Source organism: Pterocles gutturalis, unplaced genomic scaffold (genome assembly GCF_000699245.1).
Source record: "Pterocles gutturalis isolate BGI_N339 unplaced genomic scaffold, ASM69924v1 scaffold4332, whole genome shotgun sequence".
Classification (NCBI taxonomy): domain Eukaryota; kingdom Metazoa; phylum Chordata; class Aves; order Pterocliformes; family Pteroclidae; genus Pterocles; species Pterocles gutturalis.
Window position 1 is genome coordinate 1 of NW_010110262.1, and position 24241 is coordinate 24241.

The following is a 24241-nucleotide window of genomic DNA, read 5'->3' on the forward strand; positions in this document are numbered from 1 at the left end:
ACACCGCTGTGCCTGGGAGGCTTTTTGAGTGTGGGGGTGTCTTGGACTGAAACCCAGCGCTTTGTGGGGCTGTCTGGTCCCCTGGCCGGGGATAGCTGTGGGGGTCCTTGTCCTGGGGTGCTTGGAAGGTTTTTCTGGGCAAAGGGGGTGCTGGTGCTGCCCCTCCCGGGGTGCAGAGAGCCCCGCTAGCCACCCCGGGTCCCTGGGGCTATGTGTCTTGGTGGCGGTGAGGAGGGCGAGCGTTTTTTCCTGGGTTTTGAAATTCCCCCTTCCAGAAGTAGACCCACCAAGCGTTTGATCATCTAAATGAAAGTTGCACAATTTCCCCCCTAGCTGGTTTATTTGCGCAATGCTCCCCACATGAAGTGGAGTTGGTGGGTTGCAATACTTTCCCTTAGATGTTGCTCTAGTGTATCTTAAGAAATTTGTTAAATTAAACTTTGAAGACATCTCTCTGTCTGCTGTTCCTTCCTGGTGTTATCTGTGAGTCTAGAGATGCAGACACGGCAGAATCAGGGGGATGAGAAAGGAAAGATGAGTGATGCTGAGAGTGATGCATGGCATCTCAGCGTGTGGTCTCTTCCCTCCTGTAGTTTATAGTTGCTACAATTGAAAAAAAGAACAGTATCCTTTTCTAATACAACTTAATATTTTCCTAGACTGTTATTGTAACTAGCTGTTACTCTGTTCAAACCAACCAAACAAAACAGCTGCACAAGTGCTTCACATTTAATTGATTGGTAGAGCCTTCTGCCTGTGCCGATCAACTACTGCATGTGTGCTGGTTGCTAGATGTGGTTTGCTTTTGTGCAAATTTATAGTGACCTGTCACTGCAGTGGATTTAATTTAGAGAGAATTGCAAGAATTTGTATTTTTATATAGAAAGAAATCTTTGACTAATTAAAATTCTCTTTTGATAAGGAATTTGGTGCATAGGGCTATTAAATGCGTGTAGTTCTTGTTTTAATGGTGAAAAAAAAGTCCCCTAAGAGTCCTAGCTCAAAATTGGTGGAGGCTTGTTGTGGGCTTTTTTTTGGTTTTTTTTTTTTTTTTTCCAACCACATGAAAGCTCAGCAGTGTGTGTTTCCCCCTCTGTATGCTGGTGCTTGCTGAGACTTTTAAGGGCGGGTTGAGCCAGTGCCTGGGGTCAGAGCTGCCCCTTTGCTGGATGCCAACAGGCAAGGAGCACGTCAGGAACTGCCCAAGTACCTGTCAGGAACTGCCCAGGTACCCAGGCACCTCTGTTACCTGCTCCAAAGTCTGTTTCCTAATACATATCTTGTTCTGCCTGATGCCAGCAATCCCATTCAGGCCACCTGGGGCGGCCGTGGGTGTGAATAAAGTTTGCCATTTGATTTAGAAATAGGTCTGAGCAGCAGATCTGTGCAGGTCTGGGAGGTGAACCCAGAACTGTGTGTTACTGATGGCTTTTTTCAGGAACTGACATTAAATGTCCTTCCCTGCCTGGCCCTGAAGGTCGGCAAGGCTGGGCTGCGTTTGCAGAATATCCACTGCCTCCCAGAAAATAACACTACCAGCACCCTTGCAGTGTATGAACAGGTAAAACCGGGCTTGGCAGAGCTCAGTGGGGTCTGCAGCCCTCTTGCTTCTGCTTGAGCAAAGGTCCACCTTAAATGTCCCTGTAGGAGCGTGGAATCTGGCTGTGCCTGGTGTAGGTTTACACCAGCCCGCCCTGGTGTGCTCCTGCCTGGCTGCAACCATACAAAAATAGCCGGGATCCACTACCTAAGATGTCATTTTGACGTTACTTATCTGAGGTGAAACTGAAGCCCTTATCTTTGACGCTGAGCGGCAATTGAGTGTCTCGGTTGCCTTTTAAAGGTAATTTGTTGCCCGTGTTTGTGGGGAGGGAGATGCTTGGGTTTTGCTGCCTCAGCAGTAAAGTTGTGGCCGTGGGTATTTTGCTTTAGTTCACAGCTTGCGTTTGAGGGTTGGTTTTAATATCTGGTTTGTCTGTAGCATTGTTCAACCAATATGAAGCTATGCTATAAAAATAAAAAAGTTCCAGGGATTTTGTTTTCTTCTGATTAACTTCAAAGTTGTGATGTTTTGACAGCGTTTTGAAACTGTCAGGACATAATGTGTTTAGAAACAAGCTTGGAGCTGATGACATGGCAGCATATGATATTCATTTTGTTAGGAATGAATGTGCCAGGAGTGCTAATTTCTTCCATACTTGAATTTAAGGGATACTATCAATTCATGCTTGTCTCAGCATTGACTTCTTTTAAGATGAGCTTTCACGTTGGGTGGGTTTCTTTTTTTTCTCACACACAGCGTTTTGTTAGTAAGAAGTAGTTGTCAAACACCTCAGCACCAGAAGTTCTCGCAGTCCCAGGTCCATGTTACCAGTTCCCTAGTTATGTTTCTTGCTAAGCTATGGAGGAAAACAACATGTGAGGAATAAAGCACAAGTAATGACAGACCTGGTGTGGTTTTCTTGGCGGTTTTTGTTCTATGGAGGGCAACGCAGACAAAGAAAGAAGGCTTTCAAAATGATAGGCAGTGCCTTTTGGTTTTTTCATCTTTAAATTAAAACTCTAACCTTCTTCTGCAGGCATCAGTTCTTTGGATTTGATCCTTGAATACTAAACATCATGAGCAACTACAGCGTGTCTTTGGTCGGCCCGGCTCCTTGGGGTTTCAGACTTCAAGGAGGGAAGGATTTCAACATGCCTCTGTCTATCTCTCGGGTAAGTGCCTTTGCCTCTTTGCCTGCATGTGGGTATCTGTTATGCTGTGGCCGGTTTGCAACCTTCAGACAGAAGTATGACATTAATTACCGATGCTGGGGCTCAGCTTGCCCTGTGGCATGGAGGGCTGGTGGGGGTGTGGGCTGGGAGGGAAGAAGCTGGGAAAATAAATCTTCTTGATTGTCTGAAGGCTCCAACAAAATTGTTTTAGGAAGGACACGTTCATTTGAAATGGTTGTTTTATCTGCATTTATTTATGCAACAAAAGAATTCCCTTCCTTGCTCCCACCCAGAACAGAGATGCAGAGGTTGGAGGCTGGCAGGAAACAGGCAATTTTTCCGCGGGGGGGCTGAGGCTGTGCAGTTCAAATGGGAGGCAGCGGTGGGGAAAAACCCCTCGTGTTACCCGTGTTTATTCAGCAGTGCTTAGCAGCTTAGAGGGTCGTTTGGTGTCTGTTCTTGCAGATCCCACTATTTACGATAAAAAGGCACTTAAATGCTGATAGTTGTCAATAGCGGTTCATCAATATGTGCCTGAGTGAACGTGCCACTTTCTCACGGGTTTATTTTTATAGAGTATGTGCTCTGACCTGGCGTTCAAAGGATTTGAGGAACTAAGTCAAAACAAATGTGATCTTTGTACCCAGGCACTAACTAGTTTCCTACTTTGAAACTACATTTTCAGGGAAGACTTTGCTTTTGCTGTGGGCTGAGTTTCACATGGCTGAAACACTTCATATATGTAAGATAGGGACAAACTTTGCAGTGTTGAATGTATAGGCTCATTGGAAATCTCTGGGTGAATTAACTGGCTTCTGATGTCTCTGTAACCTGGCACCTTTGAATCTGATTTGCAGGGTGGAAGCATTTATGTCCAAATGGCACCTTCTCTGTCCACAGCTCTCCTCCCCCTCTTGCATATTCGTGTAGTTTAGTGACAAAGATTAATTATTTTTTACACCTGTTGGGACTGCAGAATTGATACTACCCTGGGAGACGGAGCAGGTTTCTATTTGGGTTTCTGCATCATGGCAATATTTTTAGCTAATCTCAACTGGTGATTCAAACTCTGCCAGTTCATTTAGAATTGGCTTGTCCTATTTACCTGTGGATTTTGCTGGTGAAGTTAAAATACAGTTTGGCTCTGCAAATTTATTTTTATATGGCTAAGATGGACTGGAGAGCTGTCGAAATGCCTGTGTACAGATGAAACAACCAGTATCTGAGCCAAAATGGGGTTGAGAAGCGGTTGATTCCCAAATTCCGGGGATTTTCAAGCTAGGCTGTAATTTCATTTCTTGGAGGAGTAGCCAGCTACTGAACGCTAATGAGAAATTTGAGCTGGGGATGGGGGATAGCACTCTTCTGATTCAACAGGAGAAGTCCTTTCATGACAAGGATTTGCAAAAGCGTAGGCTCTCGCCCAGGTAGGGTCCTTGTGGGTGGTACTGATGAGCAATCAAGCATTGTAGGCAGTAACCAAAGTAAACAACCAATTTTAGGAAACAGTAGTACTTTTTTTGTGATACATGTCAGTGCTCACAAGAGCAGAACATAATGAAAGGCGGGGAGCAGGGTGGTTTTAAGACTTTAATTTGTGCATGGGAGGGGGAAGCACAACATTCGATCCACGTATTTCAGCTGAACTGCTTCTTCTTATCTATAGTTTAGAGTATGCATATACTAGACTGCCTGGTGCTTGCTTTTTAAAAAAATTTTATTTATTTTTTCTTCCCCCTTTGGGTCAAAAAAGTGCTTAGTTCTGGTGTGCCAATCCAGCTTTGGCCCGGTAGCTGGAAGAATTCAACACCGTGTTCCTGGTATGCTAGAACAGCATGTACCATTCACCCCTCCTGCACCAGCTCTTCTTTTCCTGATGAAGCATAAATGCCTTCCTGTATTTGAAGACGGCTAATTAAATTATTTTAGCAAAACAGTAATGAGACAGCAGAATTATGTTCTTTGGCAAGGAGGACTTGTTGGGGGTTTGTTTTGTTTTTAATTTGTCCTCTAGATGCCGAGAATGAATCTGGCTGTGCTGCTGAGAGCAAATTTCCTGCTTTAGTTTAAACTCCTTGAAATTAAGTTCAAATAAAGTACAGTTTAAAAAGCACAAAAAATACACTGTTTTCTAATGCTGTTTATCTGAAAATCTAATCTCTCTTCACTAATGATTTGAACAAATTAAAATCTCTTATGGTTCCCTGGAGAAAGTTCTTAGTAAGTCTTTGTACAGATTGCAGTAAGGCTTTGTACAGAATGGGTGTATTCCTTGTGACCTCTGTAAGGTGAAATAAGCCTTGTTTGTGTTCACTTGAAATTCTTCATGTCAGCTAAGGTGAGACAGGTTAACATTAATGTAGGGGTAGCAGTAATGTTTGATTTTTCTTTAGATAGTATATTGTAGACTAGTTGCAACACCATAACCAATAGCAACATTTATTATAGTGTAGTGATAGGACAAGGAGTAATGGTTATGAACTGAAAGAGGAGATTTAGATGAGATATTAGGAAGAAATGTTTTCCTGTGCGGGGGGTGAGGCAGTGGCCCAGGTTGCCCAGAGAAGCTGTGGATGCCCCATCCCTGGAGGGGCTCAAGGCCAGGCTGGATGAGGCTTTGGGCAACCTGGGCTAGTGGGAGGTGTCCCTGCCCATGGCAGGGGGTTGGAACGGGATGATCTCTAAGGTCCTTTCAACCCAAACCATTCTGTGATTCTGTGAGCTCTGCAGAGTGCTGTTACACAGGTCAGGAATCTAACACTGGGAAGCTGATGTGGGGGGGGAGTGTGGTGGTGGGGATATGGTTCTCATGAAAAAGGGGTCAGTGGGAAGGAAGCTGCTCTGAAAGTCAAATCAGGAGTAAAGGGTGGGTTGAGGGGGTAGATCTACATCTCTTATTAACAGCCAAGTGTTAAAATGGCTCAGGCCACCACTGCCGTGGGGCTTCCAGGTAGTTCATTCTGTACTGGTGCTCATAAAACAAAGACTGCAAACTGTGACCCGTTAGCCTGCAGTGAAGAAGGCAGAAATTACTGGACCCAAGGTATGCAAACCTTGTTTTTTTTCTGAGTTGCTGTTCTTACTTGTTCTTCATGGGTTTTTACATTAATTAAAGAAGGAACTGTTCTCCTTATTCCTTCAAGACCCATATTGTGATGCAAAACTGAAAAAATCGAAAGCTACAGCAGATAAGAACAAATTATTTACATGTGAGGTTAATTATGTTCTGGTAGCTGTAAAGTAGCTATTGTGGGAAACTGCTAAGATTCAGACCTTTTCCCTATGGAAGAAAAAGCTTAATCTCTATCCATCTATTTGTAATACATGTAGTCATGTAAAATGATGTTTACCATAACGCAGTTGTCTTCATATGAATGAATTGATTGCTTCTGAATCAGCACAGACCACTGAAAAGGCAGCTATTAATAGGCATCTCCATCTGGTAGGTTTGGGAGGCATTGGCCCAACACTTGGAGTGTTGGCTACACGACAAGATATATGTCATGGGTCCTCCTTGTTTCTTAATTATTTCCAAACAAAATTTATTTCCAAGTTGCAGGATGCTGAACACTAGCTGGGTCAAAAAAAGACTATTGAACCAAAATAACTGAAGCTGTATTATTTTGGTTTTAATCATGATTGTCAATAGTAAGAGATCTGCTATTGCTTATATCCATGTAGATCTGTGGTCTTGGATAAATCCTACTGATGCTACAAATATGTCCAGTTTGGGAGTGATGGTCTATGCTCAGTAGATCTTTGCCTTCTAGATTTGTTTGTACAAGAGTTTGTTTCTTCTGCTGAATTAGAATAAAGAAATGCAGTTTTGGAGATAAAGTAATCCAAACACACTGACAAGTAGGATTCGTGGAATGTCTCTTGGGCATGCTAAGTATTATATTTTCAGAATTTGGGGTTAATTATGTCTACAGCATGTTTACATGCAACACAGTTGCTTTTAAAACAATGCACACTTTAGAGTTTCAATTAACATATTTGCTTTACTTTTCTGGGAGTTGGTTAGTTCCCAATGCTTGATTAACGTAGGGTTTGGTATTGATGATATATTCATTATTTTGTGATGACCTACGAGAGGTTTAGATATTCATTCTAAACGTATGCTTGAAATATTTGTAGCCTATGAAAAAATTTTTGGTGTAGTCTCTAAACGGTGCTTGTCTCTGTTTTGTGGCAGTATTTACCACTAGAAACAAGGAAATACTGAAGATAGATTATAGTTTAAAAAGTAATATATACCCTCCTACTTCATGCAAATACATAGGAAGCTTTCGTTTCTTCCTGCCCAGGTACATGTATAGTCACCCAGCAAGTTGTCCAGGTGGATGGAGCATATATGATTGGTTTTGCACAGTATTTGCTTATTCAGGGTCTGGCATTTGGCCTTCTTGATATTTGGAAGCAAGCTATTTTAAAGTCATTAACATCTGTGAAAATAATGAGAAGAGAATAAAGGAAAATGATGCCTTGAATGGACCTAGAGCATGTTGGCTTTGATGGACTAGAGTCTGACTGAGCCTCTTGCCCTTGTGGTTGCCTGAGTTATTTTATGAAGCCATATATGTCATTTCCAGTCAAATCAAGTTTTGTGTAAGTATGAGATAAGTTATTGCAGTGGGAAACTGGGGAAACGGTCTTCCAAGCAGGCACGTGAAATAGGAGAGAAACACTAGAACAAGCGCTGGCCTAGCCAGCGATAATTGTGTCAGTAACTTTATGCTTCATCCTGTAAACTACCGAGAGCTACGAACTAAGCCCTAACTGGCAGCTGCTGGCATTGCTGTGCTGGTTTGATGTGCTACCGAGTTGTGATGGTTTGTACAAAATACAGCTGAAGCTGGATTCCATCGCTGCAAGGTCCTGGCACGGGGTCAGAGGGACCTGAAGAGGTCCCAGTGCCTACCTGCTGATCCCACTCCTAGGGCAATAAATGCTGCATTTTACAGGAGTTATCAGTGCTTATGACATGGATGGGATTAGTAGAGACATAAAGCAAGAAGTGTTATTCTGTTCTGTTTAATTCTGTGTACAAGATGTGATTTACTGAAAAAACATGCTGAGAATGACAAATGAGCTACCGGCGCCGAAGTCTGTGTCCTCTCCACACCAAGTCCTGAAGGAACAGAGGGGTTTTTTTGTGGGAACTGAGTGGAATATGGACAGTTACAAAGCTCCCAGCTGCACAAGTGGTTTAATATGAGTGAGTTTTCTGAAAGTCCTAAGAGTGCTGGTTAGTGCTTTGGAGTTTGTTACCTGCAAGCAACATCCTTCTGTGGAGAGCTCCTCAAAGATGGAAACAGAGATCAGCTGGTACAGACATGATTTCCCAATTCTCACCACTGGTTGACCTCTTTGTGCTGAAAGTTGGGAAAATGGTTATATTTCCTCAGACCGTTTATTTTCCTTCCCTTGGCTCTTCTGCTATGCAGTTTAAAGCAAGACAGAGCATCACTGGCGCGGGGCTGGGAAGAAGGGAGGGCATGGGAGAGAAGAGGCACAAGAAAAGTGTCTGCATCTCGTCTGTTCCTGACCTTATTTGTCAGACAACCTCCTCAGACCAAATAGGAAGCTAACTTCTTTTAAAATAGTTTCTCTACTGATGTAATTCCCCCAAAAGTGAAGCTGGTTGTACTGGGTGGGGGGAAGGAGAGGAAGCAAAGAACTTGTAGCTGAGGGATATCTGATGTGATGTGTGAACAGATTCTTTTTACATGAAAAAAATGCTGGTAAGTCTTTTTCCACTTACAAGTGTCAGTTTAGTTACAGTATGAGGAATACAAGCTAAATGCTTCATGATAGAAAAACTAAAGTATTTGTTTGCAGTGTCTGCTTCTCAAAGACAGATGTAGTGAAAAAATAAACTCTGATTAGATGTTCAGAGCAGATGCAAAATTGGCAGTCCTTCCAGAGGCCAAAGAAGCAGGGCCATTTATTGAATAGTAACTGCAAAAAAAATTAGGCATGTTTTCTTTGTGAGTATCTGGCCCTGGAGGGCTGACAACTTCTGTCGACTTCCCCACCGTTTGGAGATGCTATTTTTAGTGTGACTGTTTTTCTCATTATTCATTGGCTGATGGCTATCAGAAGGCATTTTGAGAAGAGACATGGTGGTGAAAGGTTTGTTTGTTTGGCTTTGGTATGGAGCCAGGAGATAACATTGTTGGCTTTCTTTCATTTGTTTTGACTTCTTAGGAATAGATTTCATATGTTATCAATATAGGGGAAAGTGTGAGAGAAAACTGTCTCTTGTATGCCTAAAGCAGTGGAAATATGGGAAAGGTGATATTCCTCCTGCCAGTGGTCAGAAAGAAAAAAAAAAAATTGAGCCTGAGGTTTGTTTGAACAAATATGAGAAATATAAGTCCATTTACTTCCATAGGTGGCTGTTCCAAGAACAGAGACAGAAGGAAAGGAGGCTGCTGCTGAGGCTGGTGTTACATGAGTCTTGGAATAATTCAAGTCTTCAGGGCTGTAAAAGCAGGGAAAATATGACAGAAGTATCTGTTCAGGTTCCCTTGTTATAAGAGGTCCTCAAGCTGAATTTGTAATTCATTTGTAGTGCTGTGCTGTGGCAATTCAGTCTCACCTTAAGAGAAGGGGAAAAAATAAGGTATTAGGAGCTTTGCTGTAAGAGCAACCTCCCTTGGTTAAAACTAGATATGTATGGAAATGAAGGGAAAAGCAGGGAGAGGCAACAGAGGAAGAGAGAAACCAAACGTGGATGCTGTTGGGTTTGGTACAACTGTGAGGAGGGATGGGCTACCCTGTGACTGATGGCTACTCAAACACCAGCCAACCGCATATACCTGTGGCCACTCAACTCTTCTGCAGAGGGGACCCAAGATTTCAAGTTGGGGAATGAAGGCCAGCCTTACTGGACTGTCTGGAAAAAGTCTAATTTAAATTACTTCCATAACACTGCACAGGGGTATTCCCACCCTCTTTTCCCATTTCTCTAGTTCATTCATCACTCACTTTTCAACACTGTCAGTTAATCGGACAGTGTCCCCCATGCAGTAGCTTTTTGTCTTTTGTCACTTCGAGACACTAGTGCGGTTCCCTTGTGTATGCTGACCAAGGCAGAAAGGTAGTAGGGGAGCAAAATAGCATGTCATAAGTTGAAGACAGTATTGTGTTGCATACCCTGTAATTCTGTGACACCTGGGCGACTGTTCTGCCTATATACTGCTGAGCTTCAGGGCGTACCAAGTGTTGAGTGCCCACTCAAAACACGAAGATGCTATGTACTCTTTAAGAGATTGTTGGGTTTTTTAATATAGGCCAGAAATTTTCAAGTAGAATAGCCCATAATATTTTTTTATTATGGATTATTATTGTAATTATGGTTTCTATCTCACTCTGAGTTAGTCTTGCATTAGAAGCTTCATCTTAAAGTTAAGCTTAGTAAAAGTCAAAGCAAGAGAATATTTTTTTCTATTATGGATTATTATTATTATAATTATGGTTTCTATCTCTGAGTTAGTCTTGCATTAGAAGCTTCATCTTAAACAGTTAAGCTTAGTAAAAGCAAGAGAAAATGGCATCCGACAGTAAAAGTATTTGAAAGTAGGAAATCTTTGCAATTGCTGTCAGCTGTTCCTGTAACAAAGCTCTGAAGTAAAATGTAATGCCTTGTGTGAAGTCCCACAGGCTGAAAAGTGGATCTTGCCAGGTCTTTAGTAGTCCTGTTGGAAAGGTCAAATGGTTTGCATGTTAACTGGATATGAAAGAAGTTTGGCTTACCCTGGTCTATATTAAGGGATGACCTAATGCTGCGATATCTAGTTCTTTCCTTAGCAAGTGATCGAACAATGTGAAGTATTTACCACAGGAAGGCAACAGAAACATTTATTTTGTGTTAATTATTTCATAGTTCTTTTAAAGGCTTGAATAGTGATGTATGTGATAAGCCTGGGTTAATGTAGAGTGTATTGGTTTTGGGAGAGTAAAACTCCCTGTTTGTTAAGCTTTTGTATTTATGAACATGATTGGATCACCTTTACATTCTTACACCTAAAATTTATTAAACCTGTGGAGAAAATGGTCAAGGTGTCTCCTTTAAGTGTGATGCTGTATTGGTGGTAATAGCATTTGAGATTTTTGAAAAGGAAGTCTGTAGAGCAAAGGCAAAATGTTGCAAATGTGAAACACGCAGACATAAATAAAGACGTATTTTTGTTATTAAAAAAGATGGTATAGCCTTAGTGGAGACTCTAGCTAGAGAAAGTTTTTATTCAGAACCCTTTAAAAAAAGCAGCTTTGCTGTGCAGGCTCTTCCTCTGTTAGCTTAATCTCATAGTATATCTGCTATTAAAGCTTTTTCTTTCTAGTGTACATTTTATACGTGACAAGCCAGGCATAGTTCTGAGTCCAACAAGCAGCTTTGCTGTGCAAGCTCTTCCTCTGTTAGCTTAATCTCAAAGTTTATAGTACATCTGCTATTAAAGCTTTTTCTTTCTAATGTACATTTTATACATGACAAGCCAGGCATAGTTCTGAGTCCAACGCAGCTAGTAAGTGAAACTTGTCTTTCTCTTCTCTGAAGTAAGAGGCCCAAATTGTTGGGTTTTGTTTTGCGGAGTGGGTGAGGCTCCCTTGCCAGTGATTTCTGCCTCTTCTCTTTGTGGTTCTAGACTTGGCTTTGCTTTGTGAAAGACATGGAGAGGTAGACTGATGGGATTGTTTGTCTCCAACTTGCTTGTGTATCTAAGCAATTCCTTCTGTGCGGTTCTATTTTTCCTTACCTAATGTCTTTAAAAGGCGGGGGGGGGGGGGGGGAAAAAAAAAAACCAGTGGAGATCTACAAGCCAGAGAGCTTGTGGAAGTTAGGTTGGGCTTGCTTTTATTAGACTATGGGAAAATGGAAGGCTTGTAAAGCTTTAAACAGCAAAGACATCTCAGTAGAGTCAATTTTCTTGTTTCCAGTTGGTTTTCTGCAGCTCCTCGTCAAATCGCGGTGTTCTGAGTGCAGTGTTCTGAGTGCAGACCAAATAAGAGTGTTCTCTGCCTAATGTCTAAGGTGTCTTGTCAGCAATTATTGAGGAATGAAAAGGCATCCCCCAAAATACGTGTTCTGACAAGCAGAGTATATTCAGCCCTCGGGGGCCAGGGTGCTAGTTCTTTGTGAGGGACTGATTGTCTGGATTCGTGACTTGATCCAGTGTAATGCAGGTAGTGATCGGGGATCAAGAAAACCTTTGCTTGCCTCTCCATGGTGGAGCTCAAAGCCGACTCGGTGGCTGAAACTCTTCCTCCATCAGTGCCCTGAGCAGGGATAGGGGGTGGGACTGGTGCACAGAGGCTGGGCTGCAGGAGCTGGGGCTGCTGGCAGGATGGTGGAGGCAGATACCTGGGGTTGGTACAGTCTAAAAGTACTGAAGCCGGGCTTGCTAGGAGACATCGCTGTACTAAGCTGTGAAAACTGCCACTGAACGCTTATTAAATTACAGCTTTTGTCAGCTATGGATACAGTCTATTCTTTCCACTTTCCAGCTGTCGTATTTTGGCAACTGGCTATAAGCACAAGTCATTGTAGCAGAGGCTTACATAAATCTCCTTTGAGAGCACGTTCAATTTGTATATTAATTTATTTTGCTATTGTGTAGATCAAGTGTAATCCTGTAAATGCGAAGAACCCAGCCCTTGACGCTGCAAAACCACTTGAGCAAAAGTGTACTTTTAGGCATATAAATTGTCCCATAAGATGACTCTTGCTTAAAGCTCAGCCTATGGCAATATGCATTGCTGCTGAGCACCCTGCAGTGTTGGGTCTTTAGCCTGTTGTTACCAGAAGGAAGGAAACATTGACTTGGAGGAGACAACTGACCTTTCCCAGCCAACTTTCTACTTTCTCTCAAAGATAGGTTAGCCAGTAGTTGTTAGCCAGAAGATGACTGGCTAGCTAAGATGTGTTTGACATCCTAAGAGCTAGATTAGAAACAGACCTCTGACCAGCCAGTCAGTCTCCATCCCTAAAACTATAGGGCTAAATCAAAATGGTTTAGTAGCATTCGGGGATGAGGGGCTTTTGCGTGTTAGGTATGTGGTGGTGTTTTACTACCCCGTGCTCTGGAAATGCTGTAGAGATGCTCTATCCCCTTAACTCTCTGCAATATGGAATTACTGCACTCTTAAGCTAGAGGTTGGTACCTTAGAGCAGGTCTTTTCTTGGGGTAGTTTTGTAAAACTGTCTCTTCTGAACTATTGACTGGAATAATTGGGCTTATGAACAAAGTATAGATGAGCTGGTTTTTGACTGAAAGAACAAATTTTGTGTGTATGTCTAGAAATTCAATTTACTTTCAATGTGAAAACCTAAAGATGGTTTCCCTGAGGTGTGCACTTAAATCTCGGAGACGTGAGTTCTTGCAATATCTCTCTGGATGAAAGTATCGCCATGCCTCTTATGTCAGAAGGAACGTGATACTCTCTGGCAGGTTGAGTTAGCTCCTCTGTGCAAGTATTTTCTTCCATTGACACATCTACACTTGAACTTTAAAACTTAGAAACTGCTGATTATTAAAACTTCAAATGACATTAATTTGTTTTGATACCTGACCTGATGAAAACTGCTGCTGTTGCAGTTGACAGCCCAGATCAGTTTATAACTCTGTCCTGGATGGTGAGGGACTAAATAACTGGAAACTGCTCACAGGAAACTCTGATTACAGCAGTCAAACTAAGGATTTAGGGCAAACCAGTCCGTGTTGACACTTTATTTTGCAACCTCTGGCTGTTGGAGAAAGCTAAACCACTGGGTTTTTTTTCCCCCCTGCTTTCTCCTTGCAAATGTAAGGGATGCTATTGGCATGGTGATGGAGACAGATGGGTGTAAGCACACCATTTCTGGTGCTGTAGCCATTGACGTCAACTGGTTCCTGACCTCATAACAAGATGGAGTGCCTCAAGTTCTTCGGGCAGCTCCGAATGCCTCCTTTGTCCCTCGCTGGCAGGGGTCATGGCTCTGTACTTGGTTGTGTTGCATATTCTAATCACTGCCTAGTAATTACCCCACTCCTGCTCTTGGACTTATGTTGCTCTCTTTAGCAAAGAACATATCCCCAGGGTACCAAATGAGGTTTTGTAGAGGTTCTCCTGTCCCGTTTTGCCCTGATGGTGATTACCTGGTACAAATCAACCTTTATGCTACAGCGTGGACTCTTTCCCTTGAAAGAAACTCCCATAGGACTTCGGGGGAGCTGTGTATGGGGGAGCAGTGAGACCTCACAAGAGGGGATCCCTCATGAAGAAAAATATTACCCAGAATAAGGGAATAAAGATGAGCTTTATGGAAAGAGTAACTGCTGTGCTTCAGGGGTAGCATACACTTGAGACGAGTGGCATGCAAATAGTTTAGACTTGGATGCAATGACATTTATGTAATGTTAGTATCAATTCTGGGAAACATAATGCATAACAATGGGCATTACGAGTTAGGAAGTAGCTCACTTTGGCATTTAAGATTGCTATCCAGTCAAATTCAATCAGAGTTGGTTTTCTAGTGCCGCTTTTTGAGTTTCTGACAAATAGGTTTGAGACTTTAAATTTGTCACCTGTGTGGTTTTTTTTCTTTTTTTTCCCCCCAGCATAAAGCAGAAGGTAGTTTTGCAAGAACAGAGTTTGCACAGCCTTCAACTTTTTTATCTTCTCTTTCCTTAGCCTGAGGATATCTGTCTTACTCCTGAAATGTCTGCCAGGTGTTTTTGCTGTTAGTTGTCATTTAAGAGAAATTTCGTTCAGAAGATATTATGTATTTGCATTAACAGAATTTAGGGTTCAGAAAAGCGTATGATGGGATAGGAATGAAGAGAGTAATAAGAGCTAGGTATCAGAAAAAAAAAACAAACCCAACAATCCAAACTACGGAACTCCACAAAACTATTAAAATCAAATATATAGGATATTTGTCAGAAAGCTCCAAATGACAAATGATGAAAGCTTTGGACTCTGTATACCAGATGTTGTAAGTATTTATAAGGATATCTTGCCTCTGTTTTGAATTGCATAAATACTGCATTGTAAGTCTGTAACCATCCTTTTCCTTCCCAATTTTTCCTTACTGTGCTGGTCCTTGCCAGACTGTACTATGTCCTGACTTTACTGTGCCTAGCGCTGGGTTTCTGTTTAATCGGAGAAGCAAAGCCATATGGCAGCTTATGCTTCATTGGTACAGGAAATGCTTCAGCATTGAGAAACAAGCTGCTTTTTTATGCAGCAGAGAGCACTTGGTACCACTGCATCCTCCCTGAACAAGCATAGACATCACCAGCATGTGCATGCTTTGGGTTGCCAGCCCAAAAAACACTGCTGGCTTCTTCAGGGAATTATTCTGTAGCTGGTTTTTATGTGGGAGGCAGTGAGATGGGTCCAGAGGTGGCTTTTGGCTTTCAGTCTCCTGACAGATGGGTGACCACCCTAGAATCAGCTGCGCATTTCAGTTTTTTCTCTGTTCAGCAATAAATGCAGTTTGAAAGCAAAGTGTTTGGTTAAAAATCACACAAAATATATCACTTTGGCCATCCCCATCTCTTTTCTTCACAGTGAGAGGAAGAGTAGAGGTCAGGGAGCTGTTGAAAGGCTTGAATTAGAATGGAGCCAAAATCTAAGGCATCTGGGAGGGCCACGCTGCAGCACAGCAGAGCTGAGTGTGTTTTGCCAATCGTCCCATCAGGAGGAGGAAGTGCGTTGAGATCCTCACCAGTAACCCCAGCTGGATGTTTCTCAGGACCACCCGTAGCTGTCTTTGACCTCTTTTGCTGTCTTCCTGCATGCTGGAGCAATATTCCTAAAGCAGCCCTTCCAAGGGGGCTCCGTGGGAAGATTGCTCTGGGCAACATTACAGGGTTACTCTTGTGGGTGCTGTTCATGAGTGTCCCAGTAACCGTGAACTTTGGGGAGGGGAGCACTGGGGGCAGGGTGTGCGGTTAAGCCCCCAGTCTTTTGCACTGATGCGCTTGTATCAAAATCTGGATTCGATTTAAGTCATTGAAGTAACCCCTCAGTGTCGCGTTGAAGATTCAAGAAAAGTCAGTTGAAGTACCCAGCGAAGCCCCCGAGCGTATCTTGGCATTAAAGTTGCGAGATGAAAAAACACTCCTTATTTCTAGGGCCTGACTCATGGGTTTTGAATGCTCGAGGGTGGCAGCGCTCACTTCTATGGTCAAGTAGCCTTATAAATATTTCAGGACTTTAGGTCACAGAGCTGTGCCAAATATTTCTCTCGTGTTTGGGTTATTTTTCCTAATTCCCGAAACAAATTTTTGCAGATCTCTTGTAACTTGGATTGAGTGTGAAATTAAACAGACAACATGATAAATCTCCCAGTTTCTGAAAATGGTGCATCAAATCCAAGAATTTAAATCTATTACCAAGTGTTGCTGACTGTCTAAAAGCTGTTTTATTGGGACGCAGTATATGCGGTTTGGTGTGTATGCACTAGACAAAGGTGAATTGCAGAGCAGCTGGCTTGCTAGAGACCTTCAGAAATAAACAGCATAGTAGAATTTGACCCTGGTAGGAGAATAATTAGGGCAAAGTGGCCTGTTATTAACTGTGGCTCCAGCTTCTGGTGGCAGCCTAGGCAAAGCAAAAGAAAAGGCGGGGGGTGAGGGCGGGGAGGGAAATCAAGTGGGATTTGAATAATTCTTCCTGCCTGCCAGGAAACCCGTGGTGCCCTGAAACACGTTCAGCCAAGTTGTAAATTAATTCTCTGACAGATTGCACTCCGGGGGAAGGTTTTTTTTTTTCTGAGTTTTCACGAGGCATTGCAAATTCCTGTGAGCCCGAAGCATTAAGGGTGGAGGGGGCTTTCGGCAGAGGTGTGCGGGAATGTGTTGCTCGGGACTTCATGGGATGCTGGGATGCAGGGTGCTGCAGGTGAGGAGCTGCTGGTGGAAAGCAGTGGGTGGTGGGTCTCTTCTGCCTGCAATGTAGCAAGATGGAGGGTGAATACATACACTTATTTCTCTAATATCATGGAATTATAGAATGGTTTGGGTTGGAAGGAACCTTACAGATTGAGGCCCAACCCCCTGCCATGGGCAGGGACACCTCCCACTAGCCCAGGTTGCTCAAAGCCTCATCCAGCCTGGCCTTGAACCCCTCCAGGGATGGAGGATTTGCTCATTGTTAATGTGCTGAAGCCAGACTGCTGTGCTACGTGGGAAAAGCCCTTTAAGAAATAAAGCTTTGGGTGTCCCTTGTTTGTCATGAATTCCTGGACCAGCTTCACTGGTTTCTTCTCATCTGGGGGAGACAAGTCTTTAGACAGTGAAAAATGTGGATTATTCCAGAAATTTTCTTGGCTTGGTGTGTTTGCTGCTGTTTTAACAAGCATGTGTCGTGTGGGAAATCCTTGGAAGTAGGAGATGGAGCACGGCAGGCGGGATCCCGAGCAAATGTCAGAATAAGTAGATACGCAGATAGTAGTAACCAGAACCTCTCTTGAAGTTGTGTAGAAAATACATTGCTCTATTTATAAATGCGTAATAATTTTAAAAGTCACTAAAACGTCAAGATGCTGGAAGAAGATATGGAAAAGTTCTATATCATGTTGCATATATATCTGGGCTGGGCCCAGTCATCATAAACTGTATGGGACTGTAATATAGGTAAACTCATTATGTGTCTTTCTGCAGAGGAGAAAGAATGGTGTTTATAATATGTACATTTTGTTTCCATATGCTATTGTTTAAAATGAGGTAACTGAGAGCTGAGCATAACAAACATGTAAGCACAGTACTCCATGATTGTCACTGGGACATAATTTCCACTGGCCATCTGCATGTCCAGTGCATTTCTTTTGAAAACTGAAATACAGTGTAAGAATGGGCTTTATGTTGTAAGTTAAACTAGCTTTTGGATTTTTAAATAGAGCTCTGTGGAAAAAAAAAAAAAATTTGACTTAATACGTTCTCCTTAAGTGAAACTCTAACCTTAATATCTTTTTCTTTCTTCACTTGGTTTGCTTTCTATGTACAGGAGTATGACAGCTGGCGCGATGCCTCCTTTCTGAATTGTGCCGTTTAGCGTTTCTGGCAGCTGGATACGTGTGGAAAGACGGATAGTAACAAATCTCTTTCTCATACCTTTTGTAGCCTGTTTTTCATCAGATAGAAAATTGTTAATACTCCCTGAACTTTCCTCCTTTGGCTCACCCGGATGGTAATTTACTCGAGCATTTCCCGTATGTTGTCTCTGGGTGTGGAGCTCATGATTTCCATCTCTGCTGCATTATAGAGCTCTGCCGGGCCGCTGCCTCATGCAGCAGTTAACTGGGATGGTGTAAACTCGTGGAAGGGAATTTATCCCAAATCTGAAACAAAATCTGAAGTGAAACACGGAAAAACACTGCACTTTGTGTATTTGTTGCAGTGCTGTTGATGGTTCCTCAGCAGAGTTCCATAGATGTCCTCTTCAAACAGGAGCCTGCCTACAAAGACTTACTGCTTGGAAAAGCTTAGACAATCCTGTTTTTTTTTCTCTACATATTAAAGTGTATTTTGATGCTTGTAAATGAATATTTTCATAAATGATGGACACACAGGTATTGGGATCCATACGCACAGTTTGGATCTGTCAGCTCCTGTAAGTCATCACCATAATGATTGTACCTTCTGTTCCTTTTCTCCTCCCCTTGGGCACTTTATACTAACTCTGCAAGCACAAATAGTCCAACTTGACAGAATACAGTTACAGCTTTCTCAAGGTGCCAATATAAAGGGATTTTTTAGAGACAGAGCAGTGAGAAACGTCGAAATGCTCCTTGGGGATCCCACCTTTGGCACATGGATGGACATTGAAGTGATGACAGTGCCTAGAGGGAAAGTATGCAAGCCTTCTTTTCTGACAGCTGATGGAGGGTCTTGTCTAAAAGTGTTACTTGGCTTAACCCACTTTAACCGTTTATTTATTAAAAACATGCAGGGTTGAGCTCAGAGCTTCAACACTCTGTTTATTACTCTGTAAGACTTTTTTTCAAGCAAGAAAAGCTACTTCTCCCACTTCCCCCCCCCAGCAAAGTTGAAAGAAGAAGGTGGTTTTATCCCTGCAAATATGCCTTGCCCTTCCATTTCACTGCTGGTTTTGAATGCTGCCAAAACTGGGATTTGTTCCTCTTCTTCTCTCATCTCCGCCAGTTCTTCTAAGACTTGGAGCTCTCCTCAGACCTCAAGTATTTTCATATTGGGGAAAAAGAAAATCTTAGATCCTTTGAGCCAGGCTACAAAAAAGAATAATAAAAACATGCAAGGACCTAAATACAAATGGCCACACCCTTGAGGGGAGGATGAGGTGTTAGACCAACAAGCTCTTCCTCATCAGCAATTCACTGAAAAATTTACTTTGGTTCTCCTTAGAAAATGTGTCGAGTTATTAATGGACTTTGAAACTTTATTTAGGACGCTATTTTCTTTTGTCAAGAATGCCTTGAAGTTCTTCAAAAGCTAATTTGTAAGTTATTGCAAGGATTAAACAGACTCATGTTGACATAAGTAGGTTTTTGTGTTTATTGTCTTTTAATGTGGACATAAAAAATGTGTACGTGCCTGCCTCTCTGCATGTTTTATTTCAGTGCTGCAGAACTAGGAGGAGAGAGATGTTGCAACACTGAGTTTTTTGTTCAAAGTACAAGCTGACCTGCTGCCAGCAGGCACTGGAAAGCTGTCATGCAAGGCTGAAAGAGAAATCAGTGGTGCTTTCCTTAGTACAGCTTTTTATTGATGTATACCCGCCCTGAAGCAGAGGTGGTAACAAATAGCTGCAGGGATAATGCCTTGAAAAATTTTCAGCACAGCACTATTACCAAAATCTTGAGGAGCAGTGTGTATTTACATTGTTTCTGAAGATTTTTTTTTGGGGGGGAGGGGAGGAGGAGAGTATATGTGTGCATACATATATAGGGCAGCTCCATTCATACAGCTGTTTACTGTGGCCCTTCTCTTACCTGGCCACTTGCAAGTGAGTGGCACAGGTCCCCCGTTTTCTTTTCTCCTTTTGGTTCTTGAGAGAATCCCAGCCTTTGTTACCTACCCCCTGAAGCAGCAGCGGTCTGCAGGGTCTCAGTATTTTGTTCTGTTTTCACGCTGCCCTTTGACATGAAGTTTGTGTGCTGGTAATGCCATCGCTATGGGACAGCCTGTCCCTCGTCCGGCTGTCACCCTGACCTGGGTTTATGTGCATGCTGTGGTATGGGTGTCCCCAGCCCTGCCGGCTCAGCGCTGGCACTGCCGCTCTCCCTGCCCTACCTCCCCTGCCCTCTTGAGTTTTCTTGTATTGCTGGCTGGGGCTGGTCCTGGGAAGGCACCTGAGCCCTTCATTTTGTGCAAAGTATAGTTCAGGTGGATACCTGGATGCTGTTCTTATGCCTGCGTGAAATGGGGCTTTTGTTCGCCGTTAGAAAGTGGTGAAGGCTGAAGCAGTAAATCAGACACAGAGTCTATAAATCTTGGTTAAATTCAGTTGCAAGCTCAGTTTGTTTCACTTATTCACTGTAAATTTTATCTCTGTTCAGTCTGAGACCCCTTGCCAAGCACCTCTGGCATTTTTACTTCAGCACATCTGGATTTGGCAGAAGCATTAACTAAATCCCGTAATTCTTAAACCCCTAAAGCTGTGGCCCCCTGCTCCATTTCAGCAGAGAGCTGGAGATGAAGCTAAAGGCTCATTATAAAGCAGAGCTGTAACATAATCTATAGGCAGTGTACTAAACTGACGTGCCAGCTCGATGTGCTGTGGTTTTAAATATCTTGCATTCATCTCCCCCGAGTACGAGATGAAAGTTTAGACCCTCGCTGAGCAGCCCACACTGCGGTTGGAGCTTGCCATTCAACACGTAGGCTCTGGGGCACGTGTGGCTATTTTGGAGGCTTTCCCCTATCACTCACTCTTCCATTCTTTTTTTTGTTTTTAATCAGAGTTGTGTATTCTTTTTAAAAACCATATCGAAGTGACAACTCTGGAGACAAAGCTCTCATTTCCTGTGCCATATCAGTCTGTAGATAAATGACTCTGAGCCTTTTCATTCCTGTTCCTTACCACCCTGCTGTCTTTGGTATTGCTAAATTAGGCTAGAGTGATTTTATTTTTACTACCAAATGTTTCATGCAGGGGAAGGCATTTGACTGATATAGGATTTTTGGGCAACCATATTAAAATGTATTAAGTGGATGATATTTACAATTTGAAAAGATTATTTAAATTTTTTTAATTTTGCGGAACTAAACCAGAAGACTTTTATGCCAGTGAAGTTATCATCCCATCAACCAAAGAGGAGATCAGATTAGCTGGATAGATGAATAAATAAAAATGTTTTTCACTGGGGGACAGTGTTGGTGAGCTCTGTGACTGGTATTATTTTCTTCATGGAGCGTGTCCCAGAAACAGCAGAAAAATAGACCTTGTTTTCACTTGTGCTGGATGATACTGTCAGCTTTTCAGTTAGCATTAGGGATATGTGTGTGCTAGAAATCAGGTTTCCAGGAGAGCTACCTGTACCTGCAGGGCATCGTGTTATTAAAGTGTCAAGTGTAATTACATAAGCTGGAAGTCAGAGCACATTCTTGTTTTGTGTTGGTGAGGTTTGCCCAATCCCACCCCAAGGACATAAGAGTTTCCCCAGCTGTGCTGGGAAATTACCTTTCACTTGGTACTGACCAGAGTTAGATTGGGTGATACAAAGGGAAATGCTATGCTTCCTTTTCTCCATCTTCTTGTGCACCCTTTTATATGCAGTGATTGGTTTGCCCTCTCTTCTCCAAGCTGTAATTATCAGCCTCTGATGAACGTGCCGAGTTATTTTGTTTTCCAGCAGATTGCACTTGATGGCTGTTATTCCAACCCGCCCCTTCTGCTGCTGAGTTGCTCCATCAGCCCTGTACTCCTCCGGATGATGAAAACCAGCCTGCCTGGGTCTTCCCTGCAGCAGGGGGAGGAATGACAGCTATTTGATGTTCAGTGGGCGCTGTGGTTAGTGTTTAGGAAGTGATGTGACAGTAAGGGAGAAGCAGGGAGGTCTGGTGTAACCTCAGGCAGGTTAATCACTGTACATGTTGACATTTGAATGCAAACTTTCATCCGCACTGGGATTTTCATATGTCTGCTTGGTATTTATTTTATTTTTTGTTTGCATTAGTATCCTGGCCTAGTCTGGAAGAAAAAAAAAAAAAGAAAGATTGTTCTGCTTTAAGCTTTGTTTATTCAGAAAAGACATTTTTTTCCCCCCTCAATTTAATAGGAATATGGAAGTAACTTTCTCCCCTGGGACACATCTTGTGCTGCTGTCATTTTTACCTGAATTTTATATGCTTTCAATTCTCAAAGGTGTGAGCTTCCTCATTCTGGTTAAGCACAGCAGGCTGAAGGAGTGAACTCAGTTTGCTTATGCATCTGAAGGGCTTGAAATGCAACTTCTTCAGCAGTTGACTTAGTGGTATCCTGCTCTTCAATATGAGTCATTGCTACAGAACACAGTGCTGCCAGCGCTGGTCTTTCCCTTGGCACCTTTTAGTTTGTTTAGTTAATGAGAGAAACACTTCAGAGGTAATTAAATGCTTTGTGAATTTCATGCTAGTGAGAAGTTTCTATAACTGGGGGACTGAGGTCATCCAGGTACTCTGGGATGGCAAAATACCCAGAGGCCCTGAGAATGGCTGGGTGTTGGCTCCAGGCATGAACGAGGGCCTGTTCCCTTGGGAAGGCAGCTGTCCTGGGGATGCCATCTGCATCTGGGAGCTAGTGGGGAAACACCTGGGACAGAGGCTTTGAAGTCACCAGGTGACTGGCCCTAACGCGGGATGGAAATTATTTCTGTGGCTCTGCTGCACTGTTGCATTTGGCCAGCAACTCTTGGTCGGGCTAACAAATGTCCATTCATTGCCACATAAGGGACTTCTCACACTGGCAGTAATAGCGGAATCTCACACATACAGACATGGGAGGGTAGGGCTGACCCTGTTACTGCTGCTCCTGTCTAAACATTTACAAGACTCCAGTTTCTCCCCTTCCCATTCCCACAAGTCCTGTTTTGGATGCTGCTATTGCTCAGTCTTTAGGAATACGAGCAGCAACATGCAGCCCTTGGCGTGTGTCCCTGGAGGAGACGGTGTTGCCTTCTGCTTTACTGCTGTGGACACTGGGCCTTTTGCATTGAACTTGTTAGAAATGCAGTCATTAATGCAGTCAGTGTCTCTAGGCTGTGGGGGGGGGGGCCTTGCATTGAGGGGGGGGAGGTTAACTGTAAAATTAATTGGTTGGTATGTCCCTGCCCATAGCAGGGGAGTTGGAACTAGATGATCTCTGAGGTCTTTTTCAACCTAAACCAGTCTATGATTCTGTATCAGATCTGTAAGTGTGTGTTGTCACCCAAGTGTTTTGCTAATATCTGTCCCAAACTTTGTGTAACATCAACTAGAGTTTGCTGCAGAAATCTGCAGTGTGGCATCACAGTCTCATAGAGGATGCTCATACCTGTGCACTCAGTATTTCTGTAGTGACTTATTCCCTCAAATCCTTCCCTTGGAACAAGAACTGCCAGTTGCATGAGTTTTATTGTGGTAAAGAGCTGAACTGCAGGTTCAAACCATGAATGCCATGTCAGTTCACTCTGCAAGTAATATTTGTATTGTAAGAAGAATCTTCTGTGTCTTCGTTTGACCTAATCACCCTGCCAGGTCACAGGTGTCCTCATGTGGATGGGAAAAGAGAAAAACCTGTAAAGCCATGCTAACCTAGTATTCCCCTCACCTCCCTTGTGTGTGAGAATGAAGGTACGTTTGAGATGTTTTCATTCCAAGGTTTCCAGCTTTATTCATGTTCCTGCTTTGATCGTGCTTGTTGTCCCCTCTTTCTCGTACAGTTTGCTTTTGTTCTGTACCTCTGTGCTCAAAAACCAGCCCGAAAGGTACATTTGTAATCTGCAAGACTTGTTGAATAACAAGTCTCTTCTGAGAGAGGCCATATTTTATCTAAGGTGAAATACCGGCCCTGTTGAACTACTGTTTAGTAACTTCATCTGTGTGTTCTTCATTTTTGGTCAAGAAGAGATAGTGGAAAATGTTCATCTCCTCCTTCAGTTCATGCACGCGTGACTGTTGTTTGAGTTGGGGACTTGTAGCAGAGTGCACAGAGGTGAGAATGCTGTGGTATACAAAAAGGTATTAGATCCCTGTCCAGTTAGAGCCCAAAAAGGTTTAAGGACAGTCTTATGGGAAAGCTGGAGGAAAAGAAAAACCATATACAACTATATTGCAGGCCTTTCTTGTTCAGAATTCATTTCTCACTATAACCAATTGTAAGACTCTTGCTAATATTAATGAGTTTAGCTTGCATGTGATTGTTCCAGGTTAGCTTGAATTATTTTGAGTGAAATAAAACTTTAAAGTGTAAATTTATGCATATTAAAATAATTTCAGTATAAAATTCATAAAGATAAAACAATATTGTTGTAGCTGTGTCAGTGCTAATGCCTTTCTTCAAAATTCTTATCACAACGTGCTCTTGTTCATATTAATGT

At 42.7% G+C, this 24241-nt stretch overlaps 1 protein-coding gene across 1 annotated transcript in view; it reads left to right on the forward strand.

Annotated features, from left to right (window-relative positions):
* Positions 1-2619: 2619 nt before the first annotated feature.
* PDLIM5 (PDZ and LIM domain 5) overlaps positions 2620-24241 on the forward strand; it is a 116607-nt gene continuing 94985 nt past the window's right edge. Inside the window, exon 1 of the mRNA XM_010073290.1 lies at positions 2620-2715. Coding sequence (XP_010071592.1) covers positions 2620-2715 — 96 coding nt within the window. The remainder of the gene's footprint in view (positions 2716-24241) is intronic.